At 42.3% G+C, this 24670-nt stretch overlaps 1 protein-coding gene and 1 pseudogene across 1 annotated transcript in view; one reads left to right on the forward strand and one right to left on the reverse strand.

Annotated features, from left to right (window-relative positions):
• PLPP3 (phospholipid phosphatase 3) overlaps nt 1-24670 on the reverse strand; it is an 82874-nt gene that overhangs the window by 29894 nt on the left and 28310 nt on the right. Inside the window, exon 2 of the mRNA XM_021942027.2 lies at nt 11171-11328. Coding sequence (XP_021797719.1) covers nt 11171-11328 — 158 coding nt within the window. The remainder of the gene's footprint in view (nt 1-11170; nt 11329-24670) is intronic.
• On the forward strand, nt 12678-13137 carry LOC116276103 (annotated as a pseudogene).

Raw genomic sequence — 24670 nt, forward strand, 5'->3', positions numbered from 1 at the left:
TATTGAGTACAATTCTGTATTAGAGGAACATAGTCAAAGGCCACTTTAGCCAGCATCTTGGCATAGCCGTTTCCTGAGAGAGTAAAACTAGTATGTGACCCTGCATAGATGCTCAAAGACTATCAGTTGAAGGAACAAATGAATGAAAGGGAGCAGGACGGTAGTCCTCAAAGTTGCCTTATTACAAAATTGGAAGGATCCCCTCAACATTACCAAGAATGCTTTGATAACACGTTGCAGAGATTAAACTCCGAGAAGCATGGCAAGTCATTAATGAAAGGGACCATTATATTTAGAAGAAACTTAGGTCCAAATGAGCTCCCATCTAAAGATTAAACCCAGGTGCACTGACTCCCTGCCCAGCATTCTTTCCTACCATTCATGATCTAATTCCCCTTTTGAACCTGTTTATACATTTACCCTATGTAACCTCACAGGCAAACAAGTTCCAGATGTTTATTACCACAATCGTGTTCTCTTACTCTTTTTTATTCTTCCTTACTTATAAATCATACGAGATTTTTTATGCAGCAGGAAGAGCACTGAACTAGGAGTCAAGTAGCCAAGGTTCAAGTCCCTACTTGTTTAGTGAAATTGGGATAAACTGGTTTCTGCATTTGTAAAATGAGGGTGCTAGACTGATTGATGACTTCATAACTGCAATGACATTTATTCTCAACTCTCCTGGGCTATGTTCACCATCCACCACTAGCCTGCCAACCAAGCACAGGTAATAAGCAATAGCAGAGGAAAGTTACTTGCTCAGAGATGACACCAGAAGCAGGGAGCAGAACCAAGGCCCCAGGCAAAATCCCTGACCTCAGATTGCTCCCTGGTTCTCTGAACCAGCCACTGCTACAGATTAAGGAACTGTTTCTAAGCAGGTGTGGCCTGAGGATCAGTCAACACAATTTCCTGTTTGATGCTGAGAAAGAACATGTGAGTTTCCACTACAAATTAGCATCTCTTGCATGAATTTGCTGATTAATCTCAGATGAGTCACCTTTGTGCTCCAGTCACTTTCAGGGAGACAGGGTTTGACTACAATTCAGGGATTCTTTTCAGCTCTAATGTCCCATCTCTAAAACTTCCATTTTTAGTGTCAGTCTTCAGATAGTAAATCGCAAAGTAAAATGTTTCCTTCACTCATGGGAAGACAAGCAGATGAAAAGAACATTTTGGAGTACCTCAAATTCTTAATAAAAATGTTAACAGCAGCCATCTCTTACATTTATTTTGTACTGTAGTTTCATTTAATCTTCTCTGTGAAGAAGATATTCCATTCTACGGATGGAGATACTAAGGCTCTGAGAGACAGTGACTTTTCTGAAGGATTTGAGGCCAGTAAGTGACAGAGTTAAGAGTAGAGCCCAGGTATTCTGACTTAAGCTCAAAGACCCACAGCAGGCTACATTGAGATAATTTTATTATTTCTATTTTGTTATTAAAACCAATTTCCACCGTAGGAGAGCAATTGCAGATTTTTAAGGAGAGGGTCAGGCTGAAGCCATTTAGCAGACACATGACTCCAGGACCACATGGCTTCTGCGGCAGTCTTGACAGATTTTAGAGTGAATGAGCAACAAATTATGTATTTTCTCTATCCCCTTGTATAGAAGGGTCGGGGAGTCGACAACACAGCCATAAATCATCATTATGAACCAGCCGGACTTGGCTTCTTGTAATCCTAACCCTTAAAAGTCTATTTAATGAAATTTGGGCTGTGAAAGGCAGCCTGAATACCTCACCTCCACAGACGAGGCGAAGGCTTAAATTGTTCTCCGACACGTTACACACCTAACTCTGGAGTCCCAGATTTACTGCTTTCGGACTTTATTCATTACTCACAATGTTTTTATTCCTGGGTAATAAAATAAGCTCTTCCCTCCCCCTCCCCCTACGAAGACTCAGTCCCCACTCCCAGACTCCTGCCCCCAGAGCCCTCATTTCTGCCTCAGTCAGCAAGGTTCTGATATGTAAATTTCACTGCTGAGAAAAATGCCTTCAATGTTGATCCCTTTCTGAAACAGCAAGCAACAGATTCTGGGGGTGATGGCAGGCTGCCAGGCAAGCAGAGAATTCTCCCCTACCTGCCTTTTAAAGCACTTGGCACAGAATCTGGAAACTAATAAAATGGGAAAGCATTGCAATTAAGCTACAAGGGGACAGAAAGGGATCAGTCCTTGCCTGAGAAGGGCTGCAGTTTGGAGAGAGGTTGGCTCCAACTGCAAGACAGTTCCTCTTCCTGTCTTCTCTGGTGAAAAAGACCTCAACTGCCCACATATTTACAAATATTTAACTGTTACGGAGAGGAAATATGAAGAAAAATTAGGATAGACTTTTGGGAAATGATAGCGCATGAGGTGGTGAAAGAAGCAACAACGTTGTAGCCAGAAAAACCTGTCTGAATCTTGTCCATTACCTTAGGCATGTGACTTTACCTCTCCGGGCTTAGGTGTCCTCATCTATAAAGTAAGGTTAATAATATCTACCCGGCAGGATTGCCAGGGAATTAGATAAGGTGATATGTCAATCACCTGGCACCTAGCAGGAGAGCCCTACAAAAGTTAACTTTTTTATTCCCTCCATTGGAGAAGACAACAAACAAACAAACAAATAAAAAACATGTTTTGTAGAGAATATCTCTTCCAAGAGCTCCTTGGACGATACCATACCTAATTGAAGAGTTTGGAACTACCACCCCTCCAGGGTAGGACCAGAAAATGTGTGTACAGATGACATTGCTTCTGATCATTTCATCTAGTATGTCTTTTTCAGCTGATCAAGACAGAAGCAAAGTCTAAACCCAGAGCAGAAGGGACAACCCTACTCTACTGTTTTGTGTTATTTTTAACATTCCACTGTATTTATAAACTATCGCAAGAAAAGTAATATCTTTGCACAGCAGCCTAACAATCTCTCTTTCAGAGACTGAGAACTCATCTTCCACTGCTGAGTCTGAAGGACAAACTTTCCTATACTCTGATCTGCTTTAATAATATTTGCTTAGTACTTTACAGCTTACAAAGTACTTTCACATCCACTATACTGTTTGCTTCTCACAACACCATATGAATTACTAAATTATTACCAACACTTATATAAATGAGTATGATGAAGGCCAGAGAGGGCAGTGAATCACTCTTGATAAAAATGAGACAGCAGGAAGACCATCACTGAAGGTGGAACTTCTTCATTCTAATTCCTGTGCTGATCCCAATGACATCGAGTTGGCCTTCTCTTAGAAGTCCTACTAGGTGGTAACATGTATGTCTCCAGAGAGACAGATGTTCACAGAACGCCCACTAAGCGCCTGCCATCTTGAAAGGCACCTGCACCTCTAAGTTCCTGGTAGCCACAGAGGGTCAAGTTGTTCTTTTACATCTCGGTTACTTGAATTGATGAACTTCTTTCGCCCAGAAAAGATTAATTCAACAAACCATTGATGATGGAGAATCATGAAGGGAGAATAACATCTCTCACTTTAGTTCTCAGTCCCAAAGGAAAGGAAAAATATAATGTATCTGGGTCCTGTTTCTAAGGATGGAGACAGATGTATGGCTGTATTTTCTCTGGAGCTGATTGCTCCATCTACTGCAATAAAGTGAGGCATCTTAAGTAACTAGAAATAGTTGATTAGAAATTTATTCTCTGATTCTTCTGTCACTTGGTTACCATCTTCAGCCTTTTTCAGGAGATCAGTGCCTCACCATCTGGGAAAGGTAATGAAGACAGAGATCTGTCCAAAGATACCAGTGTAATTTCTGGGTTTTATGGGTAAGTCAGAACTCCAATATCTAGAATAAAGACAGCAAAGAGGCCAGAGAGGGGTTGAAATTAGCAGTGGCTGCCCTGTGCCTATAAGTCTCATGAAGAAGAGAGTCTGAAGCATAAAGCATCATTATTTTCCCAAAAGTCAGGGACTCAAGAGTCATGGGCCTCCTGACTGCCCAACTCTGCCAGTCCAGGCAAGAATCTCCTGGCTGTTCTTTCTGCAGCATTGCCTACTGAAACCTCTTACTCTTTTATTTACTTTGAATGTTCTAGGCTTCCTTAATATCACACCAGCATGCTTTTGTTACTACTTCTAAATAAATATGGGTCTTCCCTAGGACTTTGTTCCTGGCGTTCTGCTGTGATCTCAGCTGCTTCAATAGCTTCAATTATTAGCTCTGTGAAGATGACCTTCAAAAGGCCATCTCTCTCTCTCTCTCTAGTTTCAGCCTACCCTTTTCCCCTAATTGGCCCAATTCCAGTCTTCTGCTAACTCTTCCCAACTAGAGATGTTATTAGCATTTCAAATTAACCAAGTCTAAAGTCACACCCATTCCCACTCCTGTCCCAAACTTCACTTCTCTTCCCTCTATTTCTGCTCAAGGTGCCACCAAGCATATGACTGACAAAGATGTGCAATCTTAGACTCCTTCCTCTCTCTCATCCCTTTGTCCATCTGGCTTTTGCAAGGTCTCTTGCATCTGTCTTTTTCTCTCTATTCCCCTTGCATGGCCACCACTGTGGTTCAGGCCTCATCCTTACCTTGATTAGAAAATTGACCAAGCTCACTTAAAATACTCTCATCAACCTCTAGCCAATTAGCCAGAGTAAAAATTCCTCAACATTCAAGGATCTTCACAATCTTGCCACAATCTTCTTTTTCTACTGTAACCTTATCTACTCCCTTATATTCCATTCATTCAGCCAAACAGGTCTGCTCTACATTCCCTGAAAACACTTCATTGTTTTGAAGTCTCTAACATTGCTGAAGCAACGCCTTCGGCCCAGGTCAGGTTCTCTGACGAAAATCCCACTTATGCCTTAAAGTAGAGCTCAAGTGCCAACCAGTGTCCTGGGATAGAGTTTGGCTCTTTGACTTAAGTCTTGTACAACTGAGCTCTCTTTAAGTCTCAGTTTCCTCATCTCTAAAAATGAAGATGATGACTGTATCAAAAGCAGGGTTGTGGTGAAAATTATATGGGACGAGTGCTCGGTGAATGATGATGATGCCGATGAAGTCTTGGCATAAGCCTTAGCCTTAAGTGCTCTTCATCTGAACTTCCATAGCACTTTATTTAGACCTCAGACAACCTGCAGCATTTGACACGTTTTGTCCTTGAAGCTCTCCCCTCCCTAGCAGCCACCACCACGCACTGCCCCAACTCTCCTCTTCTTATTTTCGGACTAATTCTTTCCTTTCCTTGAGGGTCTAATCCTATAGTCAGTCTTATACTTGCCTTGAATTCCCTTTAAACTGTAAGATCCAAAGGCAAGATTTGTATTTTACACATCAGCTTATAGGCCAAGGTGCCTATCACAAAGCCTGCTTGTTTTAAGGGAGGTATCACCCGGTACCTACCTACACACAACAGGTGATCACCATCTCTACAAACCATTGATGCACACTGTCAATCTTAAGCAGTCATCTGCCCAGTGTTCTAGATGTTTTATCTTCCTCCATACATTTAGCTCTCCAAGCCCAGTAACTAAAAGCTTTTATAGCTAACTAAATAAAGAGCACTCTACTTAGCACTGACCAGAGTGGGCCATCATTAGCATCTGTTAAAGCACTTAGGCTTGAAAGCCAAACAGACTTAGGTTTTAATTCGTGTTCCCCCATTCACTAAGCAGAGTAACCTCGGGCTAGTCACTTCACCCTTATAAGCCTCAGTGTCCTCCCTCATTTGTCAAATGCGGTAAATAATAGCAACCTCACACAGCTGTTGAAGAGGATTTAAGATAAGACATGAGTTTCCGGTCCATTAAATAGCTCATAAATGTTATCTGATTCTCCACCCCATCCCCAACACACACTGCCCCTCACAGAAAGTATTTCTCGGCCTCCTAAGCATTATCACTTCAAATGGAGAATATCATCACCTTCGTATTAGTTTTTCAAATAGTCATGAATCCCTAAGAGCTGTACCTAACTAAGGAAGAATTGCTGCTGTTCTCACTTCTTGCAGGACATGAGAGTGAGTGCGGGTGGTGGAGAAAGGGAACAAATGAAAATTTAGTGCAATCTCCATGCCTGGGTTCGTTAAATCACAAATAGATGCCCCCTCCCACTGTTCCCCCAGGGATAAGAAGGTCTCAGAAGAACTCCGTAGCCATCTGATCAGGGGACAACACAGTTGAAGGATTAATGTGGCCTCTCTCTGTTGGTGGTCTTGGTAATTGCACAGATGTAGAGGATTGTAAACTGGGGGACTGGGTCTCCCACTAACGCACCACTGGGCCAGCACAACTGCACATTTTTCAGAGTTGAAAATTCGACTAGCCTTTAATGAGGAGGCAATGTTGGGGAACCTTGTTTTCTTGGCAGGGCTCTTGCAGATAAAGGGAGATGGAGGGGTGGGGAGGAACTAATGAAGTCCAGATGTGGGCAAACTGAAGCCTGATACTGAATAAACAAGTCTTGCAGGTACTAAGCTCTTCTTCTTGTCTCTCCAGCAAGAAATTTGCATGTGGTACAGAGTGTGTTCCCGTGTGTCTCCTGGAGCATAGTTGAGATTTTAAGGAAGAAAACAGGACATTTTTCCCTGCTCCGTAAATCCTCTGATATCTTTTGACCTAATGCTTTTGATTTTCTGCCCCCCGTTTATGACTTCTTCAGTGATTTTTCACAAGCATATATTGAGCACCAAGGTCTACGTCTTACACTAGCAATACCAAATGAAATCAGATCTGTTGCTCCCCCATGCAGCTAACAGGATAGCCAAGAAATAGACAAGTAAACAGACATGAGAATCAGCACAGTGACTGCAGCCACAGACGTAAGCCCAGGGTTCTCTGTGACCTTTGGAAGGTAGGAGAGGAGACAGCTAAGGAATGCTTCCTGGAGAAATGTCTGCCTGGTGTTTATTAAGTACCTACCATGTGCCCAGAGGAAAAGACCTGGCCCCTGTCTTCCAGCAACCTATTATGTAGCCTTTTTTTTTTTTTTTTTGATATGGAGTCTCGTCCTGTTGCCCAAGCTGGAGTGCAGTGGCGAGATCTCGGCTCACTGCAACATCCACCTCCTGGATTCAAGTGATTCTCCTGCCTCAGCCTCCCAAGCAGCTGGAACTACAGGCACGTGCCATGAAGCCCAGCTAATTTTGAAACTTTTAGTAGAGACCGAGTTTCACCATGTTGACCAGACTGGTCTCAGACTCCTGACTTCAAGTGATCCACCTACCTTGGTCTCCCAGAGTGCTGGGATTACAGGCATGAGCCACTGCACTCAGCCTATGACAGTATGTATTAAATGTGTTATTTGCTGTTCGAGATGGGGTAGCTGCTGAGTTTCATGACCAGAGACAACATGCAGCTGGTTGGGCTGAGGTTCACCACTGTGTCCCCAGCACCTGACACATCATAGGCACTTGATAAGTACTTGTGGAAGGAGGGTAGGCTGCAGAAGACAGCAGCAGGAATCAGAGGACTCCTGGTCTGGCCATGCCACTACTTAGTTATGAGAGACTCACTTAATATCCTTGAGCCCCGGTTGACTTAGCTGTACGAATCAACCTCCCAGGATTACTACCAGGCGCAAAGAAGAGCGTGCACATAAAAGCCATGCTGTAAACTGTACAACACTACAGAAATATGAAGGATGATTCTCACTTATCACACACATAATATCACATGATTTGACAACCAAAACAAGCCTATAGCATTGGTGAACTATTGTGACCAATTTATAGAGAAGCAAAGTATAGCTCCAAGGGGTTCAATGGCTCTCCTGAGGTTGAAGGACAAGTCACAGAATGAGTAAGCACGGAAGTTGGGACATGAACCTAAGTCACATGATGCCTAAGTTTGACTTTTTCTCTAGTTAGGAATATTATTACAGAAGTCAGATTCAAGTGGGGTAGCATTTTTATGGCTAGGGAGAGAGGGGATTCATCTATGACTCAACCATACATCAATTATCAGATATTAAGACTCTGTATAAACCCCTTTTAGGGTCTGAGCGAGGCAAGCACTGAGCCCATGTATATTTAAAATGAATACTTAGCATTTCTTCCCATTTTAAATTTTTGCCCATGATACTCTTTGTAATACAGTGCAAGACAAAACTGAGAGATAGGAGATGATATTTTACTGTTTGCTCCTAGTCTTACTGCTGCTAGAGTCATTAAGCCTTTGCAAGGCAGGGATAGGAACCATTGCTTTGTGGATTTGGAAGGAATTCCTATTATGCTATAATTCCAGAATCTGAGATACATCTGAAAAAGAGGTCAACATGACTAGGTTTTTCCATATCTCCTGCCATTGAAAGGTGTCTGCTTTCTCCATAACGCCTGATGATTTGCATCTCTAAACCACACTGGTCTCCTCCACTGCCATTCCATTCCTTTGTTGTGGAGACCATCCAAATGGGAGCAGGGGCATCCGAATCAGTCAAGTCCTCTCTTGCTGTTTTAAACAAACCTGACATTCAGCAGAAGGCTCAGGACAGCAAGCAGCAGGATGATGGTTCAATTTCCAGCTCTGGGCCCCTCCAGCCTCCACGACTGTCACTCCTGCCCTCTAATCAGAACTGGGTTCTGGATGGGGCCAGCTGGGAAAGTGGGAACTGTGTCATCCGCATCGTTGTTCTTGTTAAATTTAAACTCTAGAGCTTTTCCAGAACTGAGAATACAAAAGTGAATTATTCCCTCTGCCTCTGAGGTCTTTGCTTTTACCTTTTTCTGTGAGTACCCTTGATAGTTATGACAGGTAAGCAGGCTAGTAGGCTTCATTAGGACCCCCCAACTCACATGTGCCTCCAGCTAAAGTGCCACAGCCATTGGACCAAGAGGTAAGAAAGTCCTATTGCAAAGAGGAGTGAGAGTCAAGAGACCTGGGTTCTAATTAAATCACTATAAGAAAAGAGTGGGGGATGTGTAGCTAAGGCTGGGGTTCCTTTCCTTACTTTTTTTTTTTTTTTTTTTTGAGATGGAGTCTCGCTCTGTCGCCCAGGCTGGAGTGCAGTGGCCGGATCTCAGCTCACTGCAAGCTCCGCCTCCCGGGTTCACGCCATTCTCCTGCCTCAGCCTCCCAAGTAGCTGGGGCTACAGGCACCCACCACCACGCCAGGCTAGTTTTTTGTATTTTTTTAGTAGAGACGGGGTTTCACCGTGTTAGCCAGGATGGTCTCTATCTGACCTTGTGATCCACCCCTCTCGGCCTCCCAAAGTGCTGGGATTACAGGCTTGAGCCACCACGCCCAGCCTCCTTACTATATTTTTGCCAGATATAATGTTTGGCTGTCACTTCACCATTTTTTGACTCTGTTTACTCATTTAGAATAAAAATAGTTAACATTTACTGGGCATACCGTATGTGCCAAGCACTGAATTACTTTATATACATTAGCTCATTTAATTATCAAAACCTTAGTAAGCAGCCATAGTATCTCCACGTAACAGATGTATTTCCGAGGCAGGGCGCCATAAAGGTAATTTGCCACATGGTCCACAGCAGAGGGGTTCAGGTCTGAACCAGGGCATGTGCCTTTAACCCTGTGCTAAACTGAAAACCACAAGAATACCTAGCTCTTGGGGTTTCTTCAAGGGTGAAATGCAACCACATTGTTCAAGTGTATCTCCCATATACAGTTGCACTGGACAAGAGATAACAATTATTGTAGTAATTTCTTGGCTTATGTTTCTCTGGAACTATAGGAAAGCACTATCTAATCCATTTTGCTGCCATTGTATGGGTTGGGGAAGCAATGCTGTTGCTCATTGTATAGCGAGGCCACAGCACATGACTGTTTCAAGAAAACCTGGGAGGTCAGGAAACATTGTAATTAAAATATCAACATGACACAAGGAAAGGGCAAGCCACAGTGAAGCTCTCAAAAACACATTTTTTCTAAGAAAAGGTGACATCCCTTAAGGAGAAAGGGACAGGCCTTGGCAAGCAGCAAGCGAAGAGCTGCTGACCTGAAGCTCTGCTTGGGGAAGGAAAGATGGGAGGAGACACATGAACTCTAAAGAAGCTACTTTAGCATTTTCCTTTGCCGATCCTGGGGCTGGGTGAGAAAACCAGAACCATTTCCAACTAAAAGACTCTGAACGTTCCAGTGAGCCCACTGCTGCAAAGTGCAATTCCAGGTCTTATGGCATTCATTTGATTCTCACAGCGATCCCTTTGAGGGAATCCAAACAGCAATCTCGTTTTACAGATGAGGAAATTGAGGGTTAAAGAAATCAAAGATCCACCTAATTCACATAGCTAGGAGAGGCTCTGAGGAGTGTCTCTTTCCACTGCCCTGTGCCTGGGAGCAGCCCACTAGGCAAGCTGGGAATAATGCCACAGAGAGTGACGAGCATGTGACATTCCTGTCCCTGTGCTTTTTTTTATCTCACCACACTCTTGGGTATAGTGGGCTCCTTTGAAGTGTTCAATTAACTGATCCTCTAACTTTCAAAAACACCTGTTCAAACCTCAGTACATGATACTGTGCAATTATTTGCCTTCCCTGACAAACACCTTTTTCAGGGAAAGCCATTCTTCCTAGAAACTGAAACCCACAACTGTCAATTTGGAGCACATGGGAAAACTAGACCTTTCATTTTTCAGTTTTTGAACACAAAGATCCTTAGTCCACCTTTAAGAAACTACTACAGTTGCCAAACGAACTGTTTTTCTTTTAAAGGCTGGAAAGAATTCTACTAGCCTCCCTTCCCCCTCCCCAAATTCAAGCTGTTGATTGTGTGCCTGGTTTACGATGTTATTAAAAAACAAAGAGGGGTCTCAAAGTTTACAGCCAACCTCCAGAGTAGGCAAGTCAAAAGAAAACTACATGAAATGTGGTACCCGTAACATCAGCAGCTTACATTTGATCCAGAGTAGGCAAGATAAGCTAACTGCCTATCCCCTTGAGCAGTTCATTTGGACAGGTTAGCCTTCCTGAACTGTAAGTCTCTTTGAAATCAGCCGGGCACAGGATGAGCCCAAATTTTCTGTAGCTGTAGACTTTGAGTATGTCACTTAACTCTCACATCTGGATAATGGGGGTGATAGCACTTATTTTACATTTACTGTTCTTAGGATTAACTACCTTGCTTCTTGGCTAAATACAGGCCAGAGAAAGTTGGCTTCTACTTGGTATAAATCTCTGTTGGCTCAGACATTCTGTAATATGACAACACAGGGAGAAGTCAGACAGGATCCACCACAGCAGAGTCTGGACACTTACCGCGAGGATGGCAATGACGATCCCCACGGCGCAGAGCACAGCGTCATTTATTGTCTCACCAGTTTTCAGTGGGTACTTGATGCTCTCATCATTGCAGTAAAACCCTCGGTGGTAAGGCTTGATGGTGCTTGTCTCGATGATAAGGAAGGGGAGGCCCGCTGGTCCAGGTGGAACCACAGCATATACCAGGAGAGAAAAAAAAAGGAAGGGGAAAACATCAGTGCCAAAGAGGAACCTCAAGCAAAGACCATCCCAAATATCACTGAGAGTGCTAATCTTTCCTTCCATTTGTAGAGATCTACAGCCTAGAGAGAGCTTTTGCTATGCACATCGCCGTTCCTCCTTTCCACAACCCCTATGAGGAGAGAGGCATTATCCTCTTCTCTTCCCCAGGCGCTTGGAGGTAGGCAGTGAAAGAGCCAAAGCAGGGCTTTTCCCACAGTTCTACGATACCCTGCTAAAATTAAAGCCCAAATCGTAACATTTACTAATATAGCCCCAAATCTAATGATTTATGCCTCCAAGGGCATTCATTTCTTAGCTCTTAACCACTTCCCCTTTGAGAAGTTCACTAAGACTGTGCTGCCTGGGGTAGTGAAGGCCTTGGAGTCAAAAAATCTGGATGTGAACCCCAGATCCACCACTTCTTAAGTGATTTGACCTCTAGTTCCCACTCCATTTCCCTAAGTCCCAGTTTTTTCCCACAGTAAAATGACTTGTGGTGATGACTAAAGGAGATCAATGCACACACAACCTCTAGCACAGTGCCTGGCACAAAGTAGCTGCTTCATGAATGCCATTTTCCCAGGCTTTTCTTTCACTGTTCAAAGAACTACCAATAAGAGCGAGCAGAGCTGAGCTTGGCCCTGCTGCCTGCAGACCTGGATAGAGGGCCCAGGGCACCCAGGAGCACCAAGTGGCTCTTGCAGCTGCTGCTGGTTATCAGTGACCAGTTCAGACTATTCTCTCAAAGGTCATGACAAATGGATTCCATCACCTGCCAAGAAAAGTCCCTCAAAACCCTGACTCAAAAAGCAAAGGCCCATGATAACTCTCGTTTGGATGCTACAAGAGCCTCCTAATCAGGCTCATGGCCCCCATTCCCTTCTACAGATAGCCACCAGTTTGCTTCCTGAAGGGCTTGGACCAGGAGCATGTCAAAGCCTTGCTAAAGCCTCTTCAACGGCGCCCTACGACACAGGGTGAAATAAAGCCTCTAAGTATGACTTTAGGAGTTCCCATGACCTGGACATCTCTCCAGCTTCATGCTCTGCTGCTCCTCTTCAGTAAGCCTCCAAGAAACCAGTACACGGAGACTGAGGATTCATGCTATTCTCTTGGACCAAAATACCTCTTCCTCCGAAACTACCTAACTGCAATACCAAGCTCCAATGACACTTCGCAAAGTAAAATGACTAGCTCTTTTACAAATCTTGGAACTAGGAAAGACTACCAGAAACACGGTGGCCTTTCAGCCGGAACTGCCATCTTCCAGTAATTCACCAAAATGACGAACACAAAGGGAAAGAGGAGAGGCACCCAACAGATGTTCTCTAGGCCTTTTAGAAAATATGGAGTTGTTTCTTTGGCCATGTATATGAAAATCTGTGATAAAGGCAATGTTGTAGACATCTAAGGGAATGGGTACTGTTCTAAAAAGAATGCCCCACAAGTGTTACCATGGCTAAACTAGAAGAGTCTGCAGCATTCCCTAGCATGCCGTTGGCATTGTTGTAAACAAACAAGTTAAAGGCAAGATTATTGCCAAGAGAATTAATGTGCCTACTGAGCACATTAAGCACTCCAAGCACTTCCTAAAAAACATGAAGGAAAATGATCAGAAAAAGAAAGAAGCCAAAGAGTTCAACTGAAGCGCCAGCCTGCTCTACCGAGAGAAGCACACTTTGTGAGAACCAATGGGAAGGAGCCTGCTGCTGGAACATATTCCCTATGAATTCATGGCATAGTAGGTGTTAAAAAATAAAATAAATAAAAGACTTCTGGCCTGTAAAAAACAAAACAAAACAGTGGCGAATACAGCCACTATTGAATGCACACTCACAATGTGTTGGGTCCTTTATATCCATTTTTGCATTGAAGTATTATTTAAGCACCATCACCCACCTTCAAGTGGAGGGAAGAGAGACTCAGAGAGAATACTGAGCTCATTCAGGATCTCTTAGTCCACCTCCAAATGCTGAAATCCCTAATTTAACTTTGCAAATTGATTTCATCCAAATGTGAATTTCATTAGCTGAAAAATCCCAACATAAACAGTTGTTTAAAAGATAAAATCCCATTTGTCATGTTTTTCAAAAAGAATTAAATTCATGTCATGTTGGTTAAAGTCCCAGACCACCTCTAAAAAAAAAAAGTACCATGAACTCCACAATTTTTCAATTACTTTGGTTCAGACCGGCAGTGATAAAAATGCTCACTTTCTAAAAAGTGTATTTATGTATCACTGTGCATACACACATGGATTTATTTGGTTTTATTCTTTGGATTTATTTGAATTCTATGGCTATTTATTTTGTGACCCCTAACTGCTTCCTGCTAGAACAACAATTTACTTTATCAAATTCATACTGGTGCTTTGAAAAGAAAGAACAGCAACACACCACAGTATTGTGCCTGACCTTCTCAAAGTAAACACAGAGGGGCCCTGACAGGCAATAGCCATTAGGTTTTAAAACTTTGTCTCTGCAATGGAGGAGAGGGGGCAGGGAAAGGCAGTGGATAAATGTTCTGGCTTAGAAATGATCTTTAGGGTTTAGGGGCCTGGGAGAGATACCATATGGTGCCGAACCATCTTCGTGCCACTGCCTAAACATTTTGAAATGCAACTAAGTTGGCTATGAAAAGTAGCTGAGAAGCCAGCAGTATGATATTATTAATAGTCTGCTTTTAAAGTTCCACATATTGAGATTTAAAAGTTGAGCTGCAGTCGCTCTGGTGCCTAGGAGCCAAAGTGTTGCTAATAAACTCAGGAAGGGAACAGACCCCAAGTTCCCTACATTTGCACTCTACTCTTAGGCCTCCAGCTTCTATATTTAATAGTGTTCACATGATAGGCCTGTAAAGCATATGTTTCTATGGACAATAAAACACATATAAAAGAGTTTTGGAGTTAGACAGAACTGGGTTAATGATCTCGACTCTGCTCCCTACTACTTAAGTTATTTCACGTCTCCGAAACTCCCTTTCTCATCTGTTTAATGGGAAGAATGAAATCTAACTTTAGCATGGTTGGGATTATATAAAAATTAAAGCATCCATTCATTCATTCATTCAACAAATATTTATTGAGTCTTAACTACATATATTAAGTTACAAGGAATACAAAGATGACCCAGACCCTGCCCTCAAGAAGCTTACAATCCAGTAGGGGAAGACACATATCATCAAAATCAGTTGAGAAGAAAGTCAAGGCAATAGCACTGAGTAATGTCAGCATAGAGTCCGGGGCACACTGAGGACACTCAATGAATGTTAAAAAGAGAAGGGAAGAAAGCCTCACAGAGAAGGCAGGGGAAGAAAGCCTCACAGAGAAGGCAAGGGAAGAAAATCTGGTCAGTCCTTTGCCCACTTTTAAACTGAGAACAGTCCAAATACTTTTTCCTCTTTCTTTGCCTATGGCTTGGGGAGGGTTTCCAGTTCTGATTATGTGGATGAAGACCACAAACAGACAAGAAGTTGGAGCTGAATATGTTCTGTTTATTTTTTTGAAAGGCATGGAGATGGCATTTACAAAACCCAATGGTTTTTGTTTTTTTTTTTTTGTCTCCCCTATAAACTTGTGGTATTATTGAGGGTGATGCCAGTCAAATCTTGATTTTGATCCAGGAAGAGAGAGTAACCACAGATTTCCTTCAGTTGATGGGAAAAGCATAAACATCCCCCCAACTAGGCAACTAGTCCTTAAGAGATATAACACTGTGCCTTGCCCTTCCAGGACACAGAGAAGAGGCTGTTCTTCTCCAACGATCTTTATTTCCAATACCATCACCATCTTTATTACCAATCACTATAGTCCCTTATCACTTCACTTCGAGAAATTTCCCAGTGCTAGACACTGGAATTCCGGAAGTGAATACATCATAGTACCTGCCCTGGAGGAGTTCACAGTGTTGTAAGACAGTCAAAAAAGCAAGAACACTGAATTATTTCTAGTGTGATGACTGACATATGCATAGAGTACAAAGGACACAAAGACCATTTTACTAGAGTCTTTCAAGGTGTCCAACAGAGGGTGGGAGACTTCAGTTAACTCTTATATAGTAGGAGGGGTTTCTAGAGTCCACAGGCTAAGTACAATCACAAAAAAAAATCAGTGCAGTTTAGGGATTTCAATACTGCCAGTTACAAAACTGATGGTATTAAACAAATACAATTTTAAAGTTTGCTATAGAGCTAGAAGAGATGAAGGGAATGAAGGAAAGAAAGGGGAAAACAGCACAGAGAATAATAATAGGTAACATTTACTAAACAGTTATTATGTGCCCAAACTGTCTTGAGGGTCCCCACATAAACTATTGTAGACTGACAGACCTGGCTGCCTATCATGGTCTAGGCATTGACTGGGCCAATGAAATGAAAGAGGCTAAGTTCCAACCTTCAAGTGGTCCAAAGGCTAATAGGATAAACAGTCATAAAAACTAATACATTAAGCCACCCTAAGGTTCAAAGAGATTAAAGTGACTTACCAGTCACTCTGCAAGTAAGTTATGGAGCTGAACAGGTTTCAAATGATCTGACTCTTGATTTTGGGTGCTTTCTATAAAGTGAGTCACTCTTCAGAGAAGGAAGCACCTATAAGTATTAGTAAATTAACTGAAGCTCAGCAAATCTCATGGCCTCTCATGAAAAAGGCACTGTTCAGAACAATCAAGGGAATGGCACTGGCTCAAGTTCACTGAACTTTCACTGTGTATCACACATGTGTTAGGTAACTAATTTCATCAAACTCTGAAGGCAATAGCCTGGAATTTAAATTTATTTGTAATAAAAGGTGCATTACAAAATTTTTGCAAAGCATGACCAAAAATAAAAAACAAAACAAAAATATCTAGTGAGTGCAGACCGAGACCCAGACTCAAGCATTTCTCCTTCCTTTAATCAAGGATCAATTAACTTCTTATACCTCTGGGGATTTCTTGGGATGTGTAGGTTGCAGAGGAGGTGAAATACGAACTCACTGACAAACACTTAGTGGGCATAAAATCAAAGCATGAAGAAAGGCCCCTGTGTTGGGTTCAGGCCTTTGAAACTTCTCTGGCTTTGAAAAACTAACACTGGGGCAGGTTGGGTGGTTTGGGGGTGGAGTGTAAAAAAACACAGACTAAGTTTTGAGGCCCACCCATTGATAAACTCATGTGGGAAGCGTTACCCAAGTGACCTGGCCCCAAAGCCCTGCTCCCTGCAGCCACAGTTCACCTTTGCACAAAATTAAACACAGCCTCCTTCTCACAAAGTGCTTTTCAGAAAGCCCTTGGTGAGGCTAAGAAGAGAATGAGGGGAAGAGTGAGGAAGGAATCTTTGCATTTTTGCCTGATCAAAATCAGAGCACCAGGAAGGCACTTTCATGTCTCCTACATACCAAGTCCTTCATGTCCTTTTCCAGAGTTGTTCAATTTTCCACTCGAAACAATCTATAGTCATTATAAAATACATGAAGCCCAGGATCTGCGAGAATAATAATTAAACTAACATCTGCAGAAAGCCTACACATCTACCCACAAAATAATACTGGTTGCACAAAAGTAGGCATCTGGTATAGCATAATTACTCAAATTGGGCAGCTATTAGAACTCTGTGACAAGGCCAGCTGCGGTGGCTCATTTCTGTAATCCTAGCCCTTTGGGAGGCTGAGGCAGTTACATTGCTTGAGCTCATAAGTTCGAGACCAGCCTTGGCAACATGATGAAACTCCGTCTCTACCAAAAATACAAAACTTAGCTGAGTGTGGTGGTACCTGCCTGTAGTCCCAGCTACTCAGGAGGTAGGAGGATAACCTAAGCCCAGAAGGCGGAGGTTGCAGTAAGCCAAGATTGTGCCACTGCACTCCAGCCTGAGTGACAGAGCCAGACCTTGTCTCAAAAAAAAAAAAAAAAAAAGAACTCTGTGACCAAAAGTTTATACATCTTACCTACAGTATAGAGTTATGAGTAGGCACTGTTCTACCCATCTTACAAATGGAAAAACTGAGGATCAGAAATGTTCATCAGTCCACCTAAAAGGCAGAGCTAGCAATGGTCCCAATTTGGACCAGCTATTCAAAATACAGACTGGAGACCCTGGACCTTGAAGGAGTTTAGAGTTGAGGAATTAATTAACTTAATATCCACAATAGCTATGAAATGTTGTGGGTTATTATTTTCATTTATACTCAACAGAAAACTGAGGCCAGAAGTTTCATAACTGGTACAAGGTCCCCAAGTGAGTAAATTGGTCACTGGGTTTTGAACCCACATCTGTCTGTCTTTTGGCTCATATTTTCTTACTCTATGACCTGACCCTCCCTTTCTTTATAAACATATTCCCTGTTAAAATATCACTCACTGATTTTTTTAAATCACTTAAGGCCAGAATGGTCAACACAACTATTACTTAGAGGTTCAAAATACAAATATTTACATTGCTTGTAAGTGACAGGGCTTCTTTTTAAAGTAATTAATTGCTACTGGTCTTAGAAGTGTGCAGACTTTCTTTGGTTTACGATATTTGTCCAGATTTTTAGACTGGACACAATCCAGATGAGACAAAACTAAGTTTACTATGAAGGCATTTTTCTACCTTTGAAACAGGCTGCCATGAAAAACACTTGCTGTTGGCTGGTGTGAACACGCAATATTCTGGGTCTGGAGGTCTTCCTTGGCAACTGCTCATTCTTCAGTACTGGAAAGTTCAGGCCCTTTCTCCACAAAAAGAAGACTGTTGGAACCAAAAGCAACTACGTGGTAGAAATGAAGAAACCAGTGGCAGATCTAGTCCTAGTGCTCGGGTTTCCTGACCCCACATCAAGGTCTTTAGTCCAACTCAACACACAAGTATGGCTCTTTCCTAAGTACTGGGTACCGTGTTAGGTGCTGGGGAAAACAAAGGTGAGTAAAATACTGCAGTCCTTTTGAGTTCCCTGCCTTCTGAAAGTCTCAGCTTCCATGACAAAGAGAAACCTGTTTTAGTTTAACCATGGGTGTTGAAAAGAACTTTGGATGTCCTTTCTTATTTGAAAGTGCTTACAGTGAAAACATTTTGTTTGTAAAAATAATTAACATCAGCCTCCTTAAGACCCCCAGCTCTGGCTGTTTTGGCCCTTTCAGTTGGATTTTTAAAGGGTTGCTACATTCATCTGCAAATAAAACAAACTGACCAGCAACTCATGGTTCATATCTTTAACTGAAAGAGCTCCAAACCTCTTTTTGTCATCATTATATATTTCACAAATGAGGTGCTTTATTTCTAGTGAAACACAACTACCAGAGCAAACAGGACTCATAATCCTTTTATCCCAGGTAAAGCTGAGTCACTTCCCAAGACCTCCTTCTTTTTGATCCCTCTTTAAATAAGGATGACAGTAAGTATATATTTATTGGGCACCTACTATGTGCCAGGAGCTTTGGATACATCAATTAATTCTCAAAACAATTTTCTAAATTAATTATTAGGATATAGACAAAAGATCGAGGGTCAGAGAGATTGTAATTTGTTTCAGTATCCACTCTGAGGAGAAGAGGCATAAACAAGATATGTAATAGAACGGTCTGGCTCTAGAATTCATTCAGAGATGGGACCAGTTAGCCTTTATTGCTAAGTACACATGAACTATGTCTATGCACAAATTAGCAACCTAGAAAGTCAGCTACGAAACTCTTGAAAGTGTATGTTGGCCTTGGACAAGGGCAGAAACCAAGGCTCCTCTTTAGATGTTAAGATAGAACCATACAGATCCAGCCACTCTCTCTCTGCCTCATAAGCTTCCCTTATGACCCAAAGGTGTTCATTTGCAACATGGCTGCCCAGAGTTAAGACACAGCAATAGTTCCATCCATGCAAAGTATTTCTGAGTTCTTACATAAACCATCACATTTGATCTTCCTAACAACTCCATGAAGTAATGTCTTTAACATCTGAATTAAAACAACTCCTATTTATCCTTCAAGACTTAAATATCTCACCCACAAAGGATTTACTTAGCCATGTAACCCACTCTAACAGCATTAATTGTTTCTTTATTTTTTTCAATTTAATCATGATCTTTGGAGTCAGGCAGACAAGATTTCATATTACATTCCTATCAACTGACATGCTTGCGGTATGACCTTAACTCTGTGAACTTTATTTTTATCACTGTACAGTAAGACTTGGCACATTAATTCCCAATGTAAAGAGTTGATTAGGAGGACTAAGATGTAGTTTATAAAATATGTTAGTTCTTGCTCTTATATGTGACAGGGAGCCACCAAAAGCTTTTATATGCGGGTAAAATGTGACCAGATTTCTGTCTGAAACTCATGCAAGTAGCCATGGGTCCACCAGCCACTTCCCACACGCAATCTAATCTCCAGGGAAAAGCATGCTCATGAAGTCTTATAATTCCAGGGACTTCTTGGGATTGGGTAGACAAATGGGGCTTCAACAGTGGTTAGCAAGAGCCAGCACCCTGACATAGGGAAGAAATATCACAGTGGGAACCCTGCCATATATTCTCAAAAGATCACATGAGGCTGTATGGGAGGCAAGTCTATAATAAGGTTGAGAAAAATACATTTATTTTTATTTTTCCAGCAGTTAAACATTCATTCTTCAGCATGTGCACTCCCACCCAAGCCATGCTACCCAGATGTACACAAAACACCCCGTCCACGTGGCAGAATAAACAACCTGTGGATTGGCAGGACATCGGACACCAGGGATAGCCAAAGTCCGAGATAGTCAAAAGGCAAGACTGGAGCCAGATGCAGTGCCAAAAGCGAAGAGGTGAGCATTATGGGAGGCCTTGCAAGAACAAAATCACCCTGGTGAGCAATCCACGGGCACTCCAGGTACACCACCGAGCTACATGGCCCATGATCTAGGTCAAAGGTCACAAGCTGGCAGCCCACGGCCAAATCTGGCCTGTAGAGATGTTCCGTTTGTTCCCACCCAGGGTTTAAAATGTTTTAAATTAGTTGTTAACATTTAATAACAGGCAGATAACATCCAGATTCCCAGCTTCTTAAACCAGCTCTAAAGTGTGTGGTAATGCAGGCAGTAATAACAGCGGCTGCCTTCCTGCATGCAACATACACACATCCTCCAGGAGCCACCCACTCCTCACTGTCTCCCTGACACGCAGGCTGCCTGTGGGTTGCCATTCTCATTGAGCTTGCGCTGTCAATTTTCTTATACCTGGTCTACTTTAGTCATTCATGTTTAATTGCCTGGCTTTGTAAACATTTGACTTTATCCTTGCTGTAGAGAGTAAGAGTCCTTGGTTAATGACTCTTGGATAAACCTATGAAAACAGAAATAACTCTTGATTCCGTACCATCTCCCATAGTAAGTAATGGCCACATTAGACATGTGTATATATGTGTATATGGTTATATGTGTGTATGGATTTATGTGTATGTCTTAATCTTAACCAAGACTGAGCCTCTTATCTATGTTTTCAATTATAAACCCAAAGACCATGTCAAGTCAGGGCAAGGCAGTTCATTTTTGCATTTTAGTTATGGGGAAACCGAGGCTTAGAAGCGAAGTAACTTGCCGAAGGTCATACAGTAAAATGAACAGGCATTTGAAACAAAGTCTTGCTGAACTAGAAAGCCCTTAGCAAGTTGACTCCATGAGGCTGGTGGTTAGGTCAAAATGAACACCTACCTTACTGGTCAGGTAAACAGCTTATCTTAATAAATTGCATGGCTACCCTTCAGAAGATACAGTGGACCCAACTTATAGCTCTCTATGTGATACTAAATGGGACTATCAGAGAGTTGTGTTTTTAAAAGCAATAGCTATCTAAAATCAAAACAAAAACAATCTTCTGATAGAAGCCCACTAATTCTAAAGAATAAAAAATAAAAGCAAGGTGAGAAGGGAGTTAAAAATTAAAGCCCATCCGATATTTGTTGGCATCATAAATCTTACTAAAATGGAGCTAGGCACATATCAGTAATATCCTGATGAAAGTTTACAACTGTAAGAGATCTTAATGTCATTTATTTTCATTTAATAGATGGGAAGGTTGAGGGCTCCCACTGTCTAACATTGTAATTATTCCTGTCCCATAGATCTCCTGCACTAGCTAAGATCCTCAGAAAAGGGTTTATGTTATTCATCTCTGTGTCCCTGAAACAAGGAAAGATTCCTGGCATATACTGGGAGTTCAACAAATGTGTATTGAATAAATGTATAGGAAACAAACCAAAATCTGGAAGACCTGGCTCCCTAGCAAATACACTCTAGGACTTGTGGATCGTTTTCTCCCTACTTTCTAAATTTTAACCTAATGTCTCCCACATCCCAAATCCTGTTTTTTAATGCAATCCCCCAAAACAGCACAACATCCCATACCCTAATAAAGAGTAGACAATTCCATGAGGAATTATTTACAGGGAACCTAACCAGCTTCAAGTCTCAGATGGGTGGTTAGGCCGGATGGCTAAGAATAAGACACTTACCTTCAGTTTCCAGCCTTTTCCACATAATGATAATATTAGAAAATACTCTATAGGACACTCCTAGGCAAGCTGAGCAGACCGCTGCTCAGTGATTCAGCTGCCATGCCCTACCCGGCCCAGCTGCCCAAGGGCGAAGGGATCCATTTCAGCACACCCCTACCCCATTTGCTGGGATCCTCTTGGGAATTTCTGCCCTAAAGAAAGCTCCAAGTAAGGAAGAGCAAAGATCTCAAGAAAGCAACTCAGCCCTGGGTTTGAAAACCAGTTTTGCCACTGACACTCTATGTGATCTTCAGCAAATTGCCTCATTTCTCTGAGCCTCAACTATAAAAAGAGGATGCCAATATCCACTTTGAAAAGCTGTGAGGATGAAATATCAGAAGGCAGGTAAATTTAACAAAGATTAGTTCTCTTCCTTCCCGGTCCTGAAAATCTACTATCAAGCTGTTTACATGATGCCAATCAACTGGCTTGACTGGTTTCCTCACTAAGGTGGTTGGGGTAACCTGGACAGGGCTGTGTCAGCTCAGACGAGGACTGTCACTTGCATTGAGCAAGACTGGAGCCGTTCCAGGGTGCTGTGGATAGGACAACCCTCACCCTGGGAGCACACTCCCCATTCCCGGTCCTGTCAATGTTCCTTTTGTAAAACACAGAAACTTTCTTCAAATCTGACAGCTGCCACCTGCACAAATAATTCAGGGATGTAATTTTGTAACTGAATACAAACCTTGAAAGCTGAAAAGTTTGAAGTCCAAACTAATCCCTTTGACCTTCTGCCTAAACACTCACTAATCACTTTTTAATTTGTAGTTGATTTCCTCTCTATGTGCTGTCCTTACAGGCTACATTTTCGTTTTAGAAGTATCCAGGGAGTAAACGGCATTACAAAATACCCAACTGAAGTACAACTCAGACTTCTTTTCCCAGAGATCTAAGGCTTCTCCACGGCCCACTGAGTTTTCCAAATGGCAATGGGTGGCAGGAAAATGAGGGAGAAAATTCCTCCTTTGAAGGGGGAAACTCCTCACTGGGAGAATTATGAGCTACAGAAGTTAATAAGATGTGGTCTCTGCCCCCCTAAAGATGCGTGCTCTGGGAACCACCACCCACCAGCAATGCGACAAGAACTTCCACAGCAGCATTACTAAAGCGAGAGCACTGAGGACGCCCTCAGCACATGACCAGCTGGCATGCAATACCTATTTACTGACTAATCCAGTAAATGAATTTGAAATACTCCTTGTTGTCATTTGAATGCCATGTCATTGGCATGCCAATTGGTATAGCCAATTTAAGGCTATACCAGAAAAAAAAAAAAAAAAAAAAAATCCAGAACTGAAAAGGTTTTCTTTCCAAGAAGTTGACAAAACTGCTGCTTTGTTCAGCTCTTATTATCTTCCAACCTTTAACGCTAAGGAAAAAAATTAGAAAAGTACTTTGAGGGAGCCCGTCTAGTTCCTTAAACAATAGATGCTGAAAAGATGCTTGCTAAAAAGGAGGCGAACTGGCAGTGAAAGATGTTAATGTTGTTAAATCCAGAAGAATTTTCTTACTTGGGGAAAAAAGGTGTCTACTTTAATCGTCACTAGGATTGTTGTAAAATGAAACAAATTGAAATCCACTGGAGTCATCCTGCTCTGCGTGGCCGTTCTTTTTGCCTACTGGGTAATGGAAGCCTCAAGTGGTCCAAGCTGGATCAGGGAAAGTAAGTCAACACTAGTTACTGGTTCAATGAAGACATGTCTGATATCAGTAAGACTGCACAAGCAAGTCTGGGATTAAGTAATAACTTAATGTTATTACCACCATCAGTCTTAGCTCTGCCACCAACTACCAGTGTGATCACAGGATCACACTTCCTCGTCTGCTCTCTGGGGTTCATTTTCTTCATGTGCAAAATGAAAGGGGTGGTTTTCCCAGGTGTCTTGTGGACCTTTCTAATTTTAAGAATTTTCATCTTTATCTAAGGAGTGCAGAGTATTTTGTAAGCAAGAAGGTTTCATTTCCATGGCATCTTTACATGATGAAGGGCCTTCACCACCTACCTTTACCCCAGCTGGGGTAACTGAGGAGCACACAACTTTCTTTTACCGTTTTCTTTTTCTGTTTGTGAAGGCAGACTGGCTGAGCAGAGACCTCTGGACTTCAAAGATGCTCATTTATAAAGAACAGCTCCAGAAAACACCCCAAAATCTGCAGACCTTCAGATAAAAATTGAACGAATGTTTGGCAGCTCTTGGCTCTGTCGAAGTAGTAGGCATCAGCAAAAATGGGTGGTGGGTTAGAGAGAGGTGGGGATTAACATTAGCTACCGCTAGACACGTTCCTGGTCACTTTATTGCTGCACCTCCCTTATCCTGCCCAATGATCCTTTCCGGGTAAGGAGTATGAGCTTGATTTTACAAAGACTGGAAATGAAGAACAGTGATAAAGCCACAGAGAAGTAGTCCAGAAAAGGACGCTGGGTCTGGCTGACTTTCCATGGAACTGTGAAGCCACCAGATATTCTATCTTTACGTGCTTTTCACTGGCGCTAAGGAGGGGAGCCACTCACAAACTGGGCAGCTGCTTCCTGTAAACAGAAATCCAGGTACCAGGACCATCCTCAGTTGCTCCTGCAGCGCTGCCCCTTCCCCCACCAGAATGGGAATAACAAAATGTAAGGCATTCGGATACACTGGGAGAACTGGCTACAGTAAACAACTCCTAGGTGGTTTGCTATAGGAACCCTATTGTTCCAGAGGGAGGCTCTTTTGCCAGAACGCTCCAGGAAGCCACTGCTGGGTAATGCATTTTTCAGCTGTTGAGAGAAAAGGGTAGTTCCTGGGATGTT

This window comes from Papio anubis, chromosome 1 (genome assembly GCF_008728515.1).
Source record: "Papio anubis isolate 15944 chromosome 1, Panubis1.0, whole genome shotgun sequence".
In the NCBI taxonomy this organism is placed as follows: Eukaryota; Metazoa; Chordata; class Mammalia; order Primates; family Cercopithecidae; genus Papio; species Papio anubis.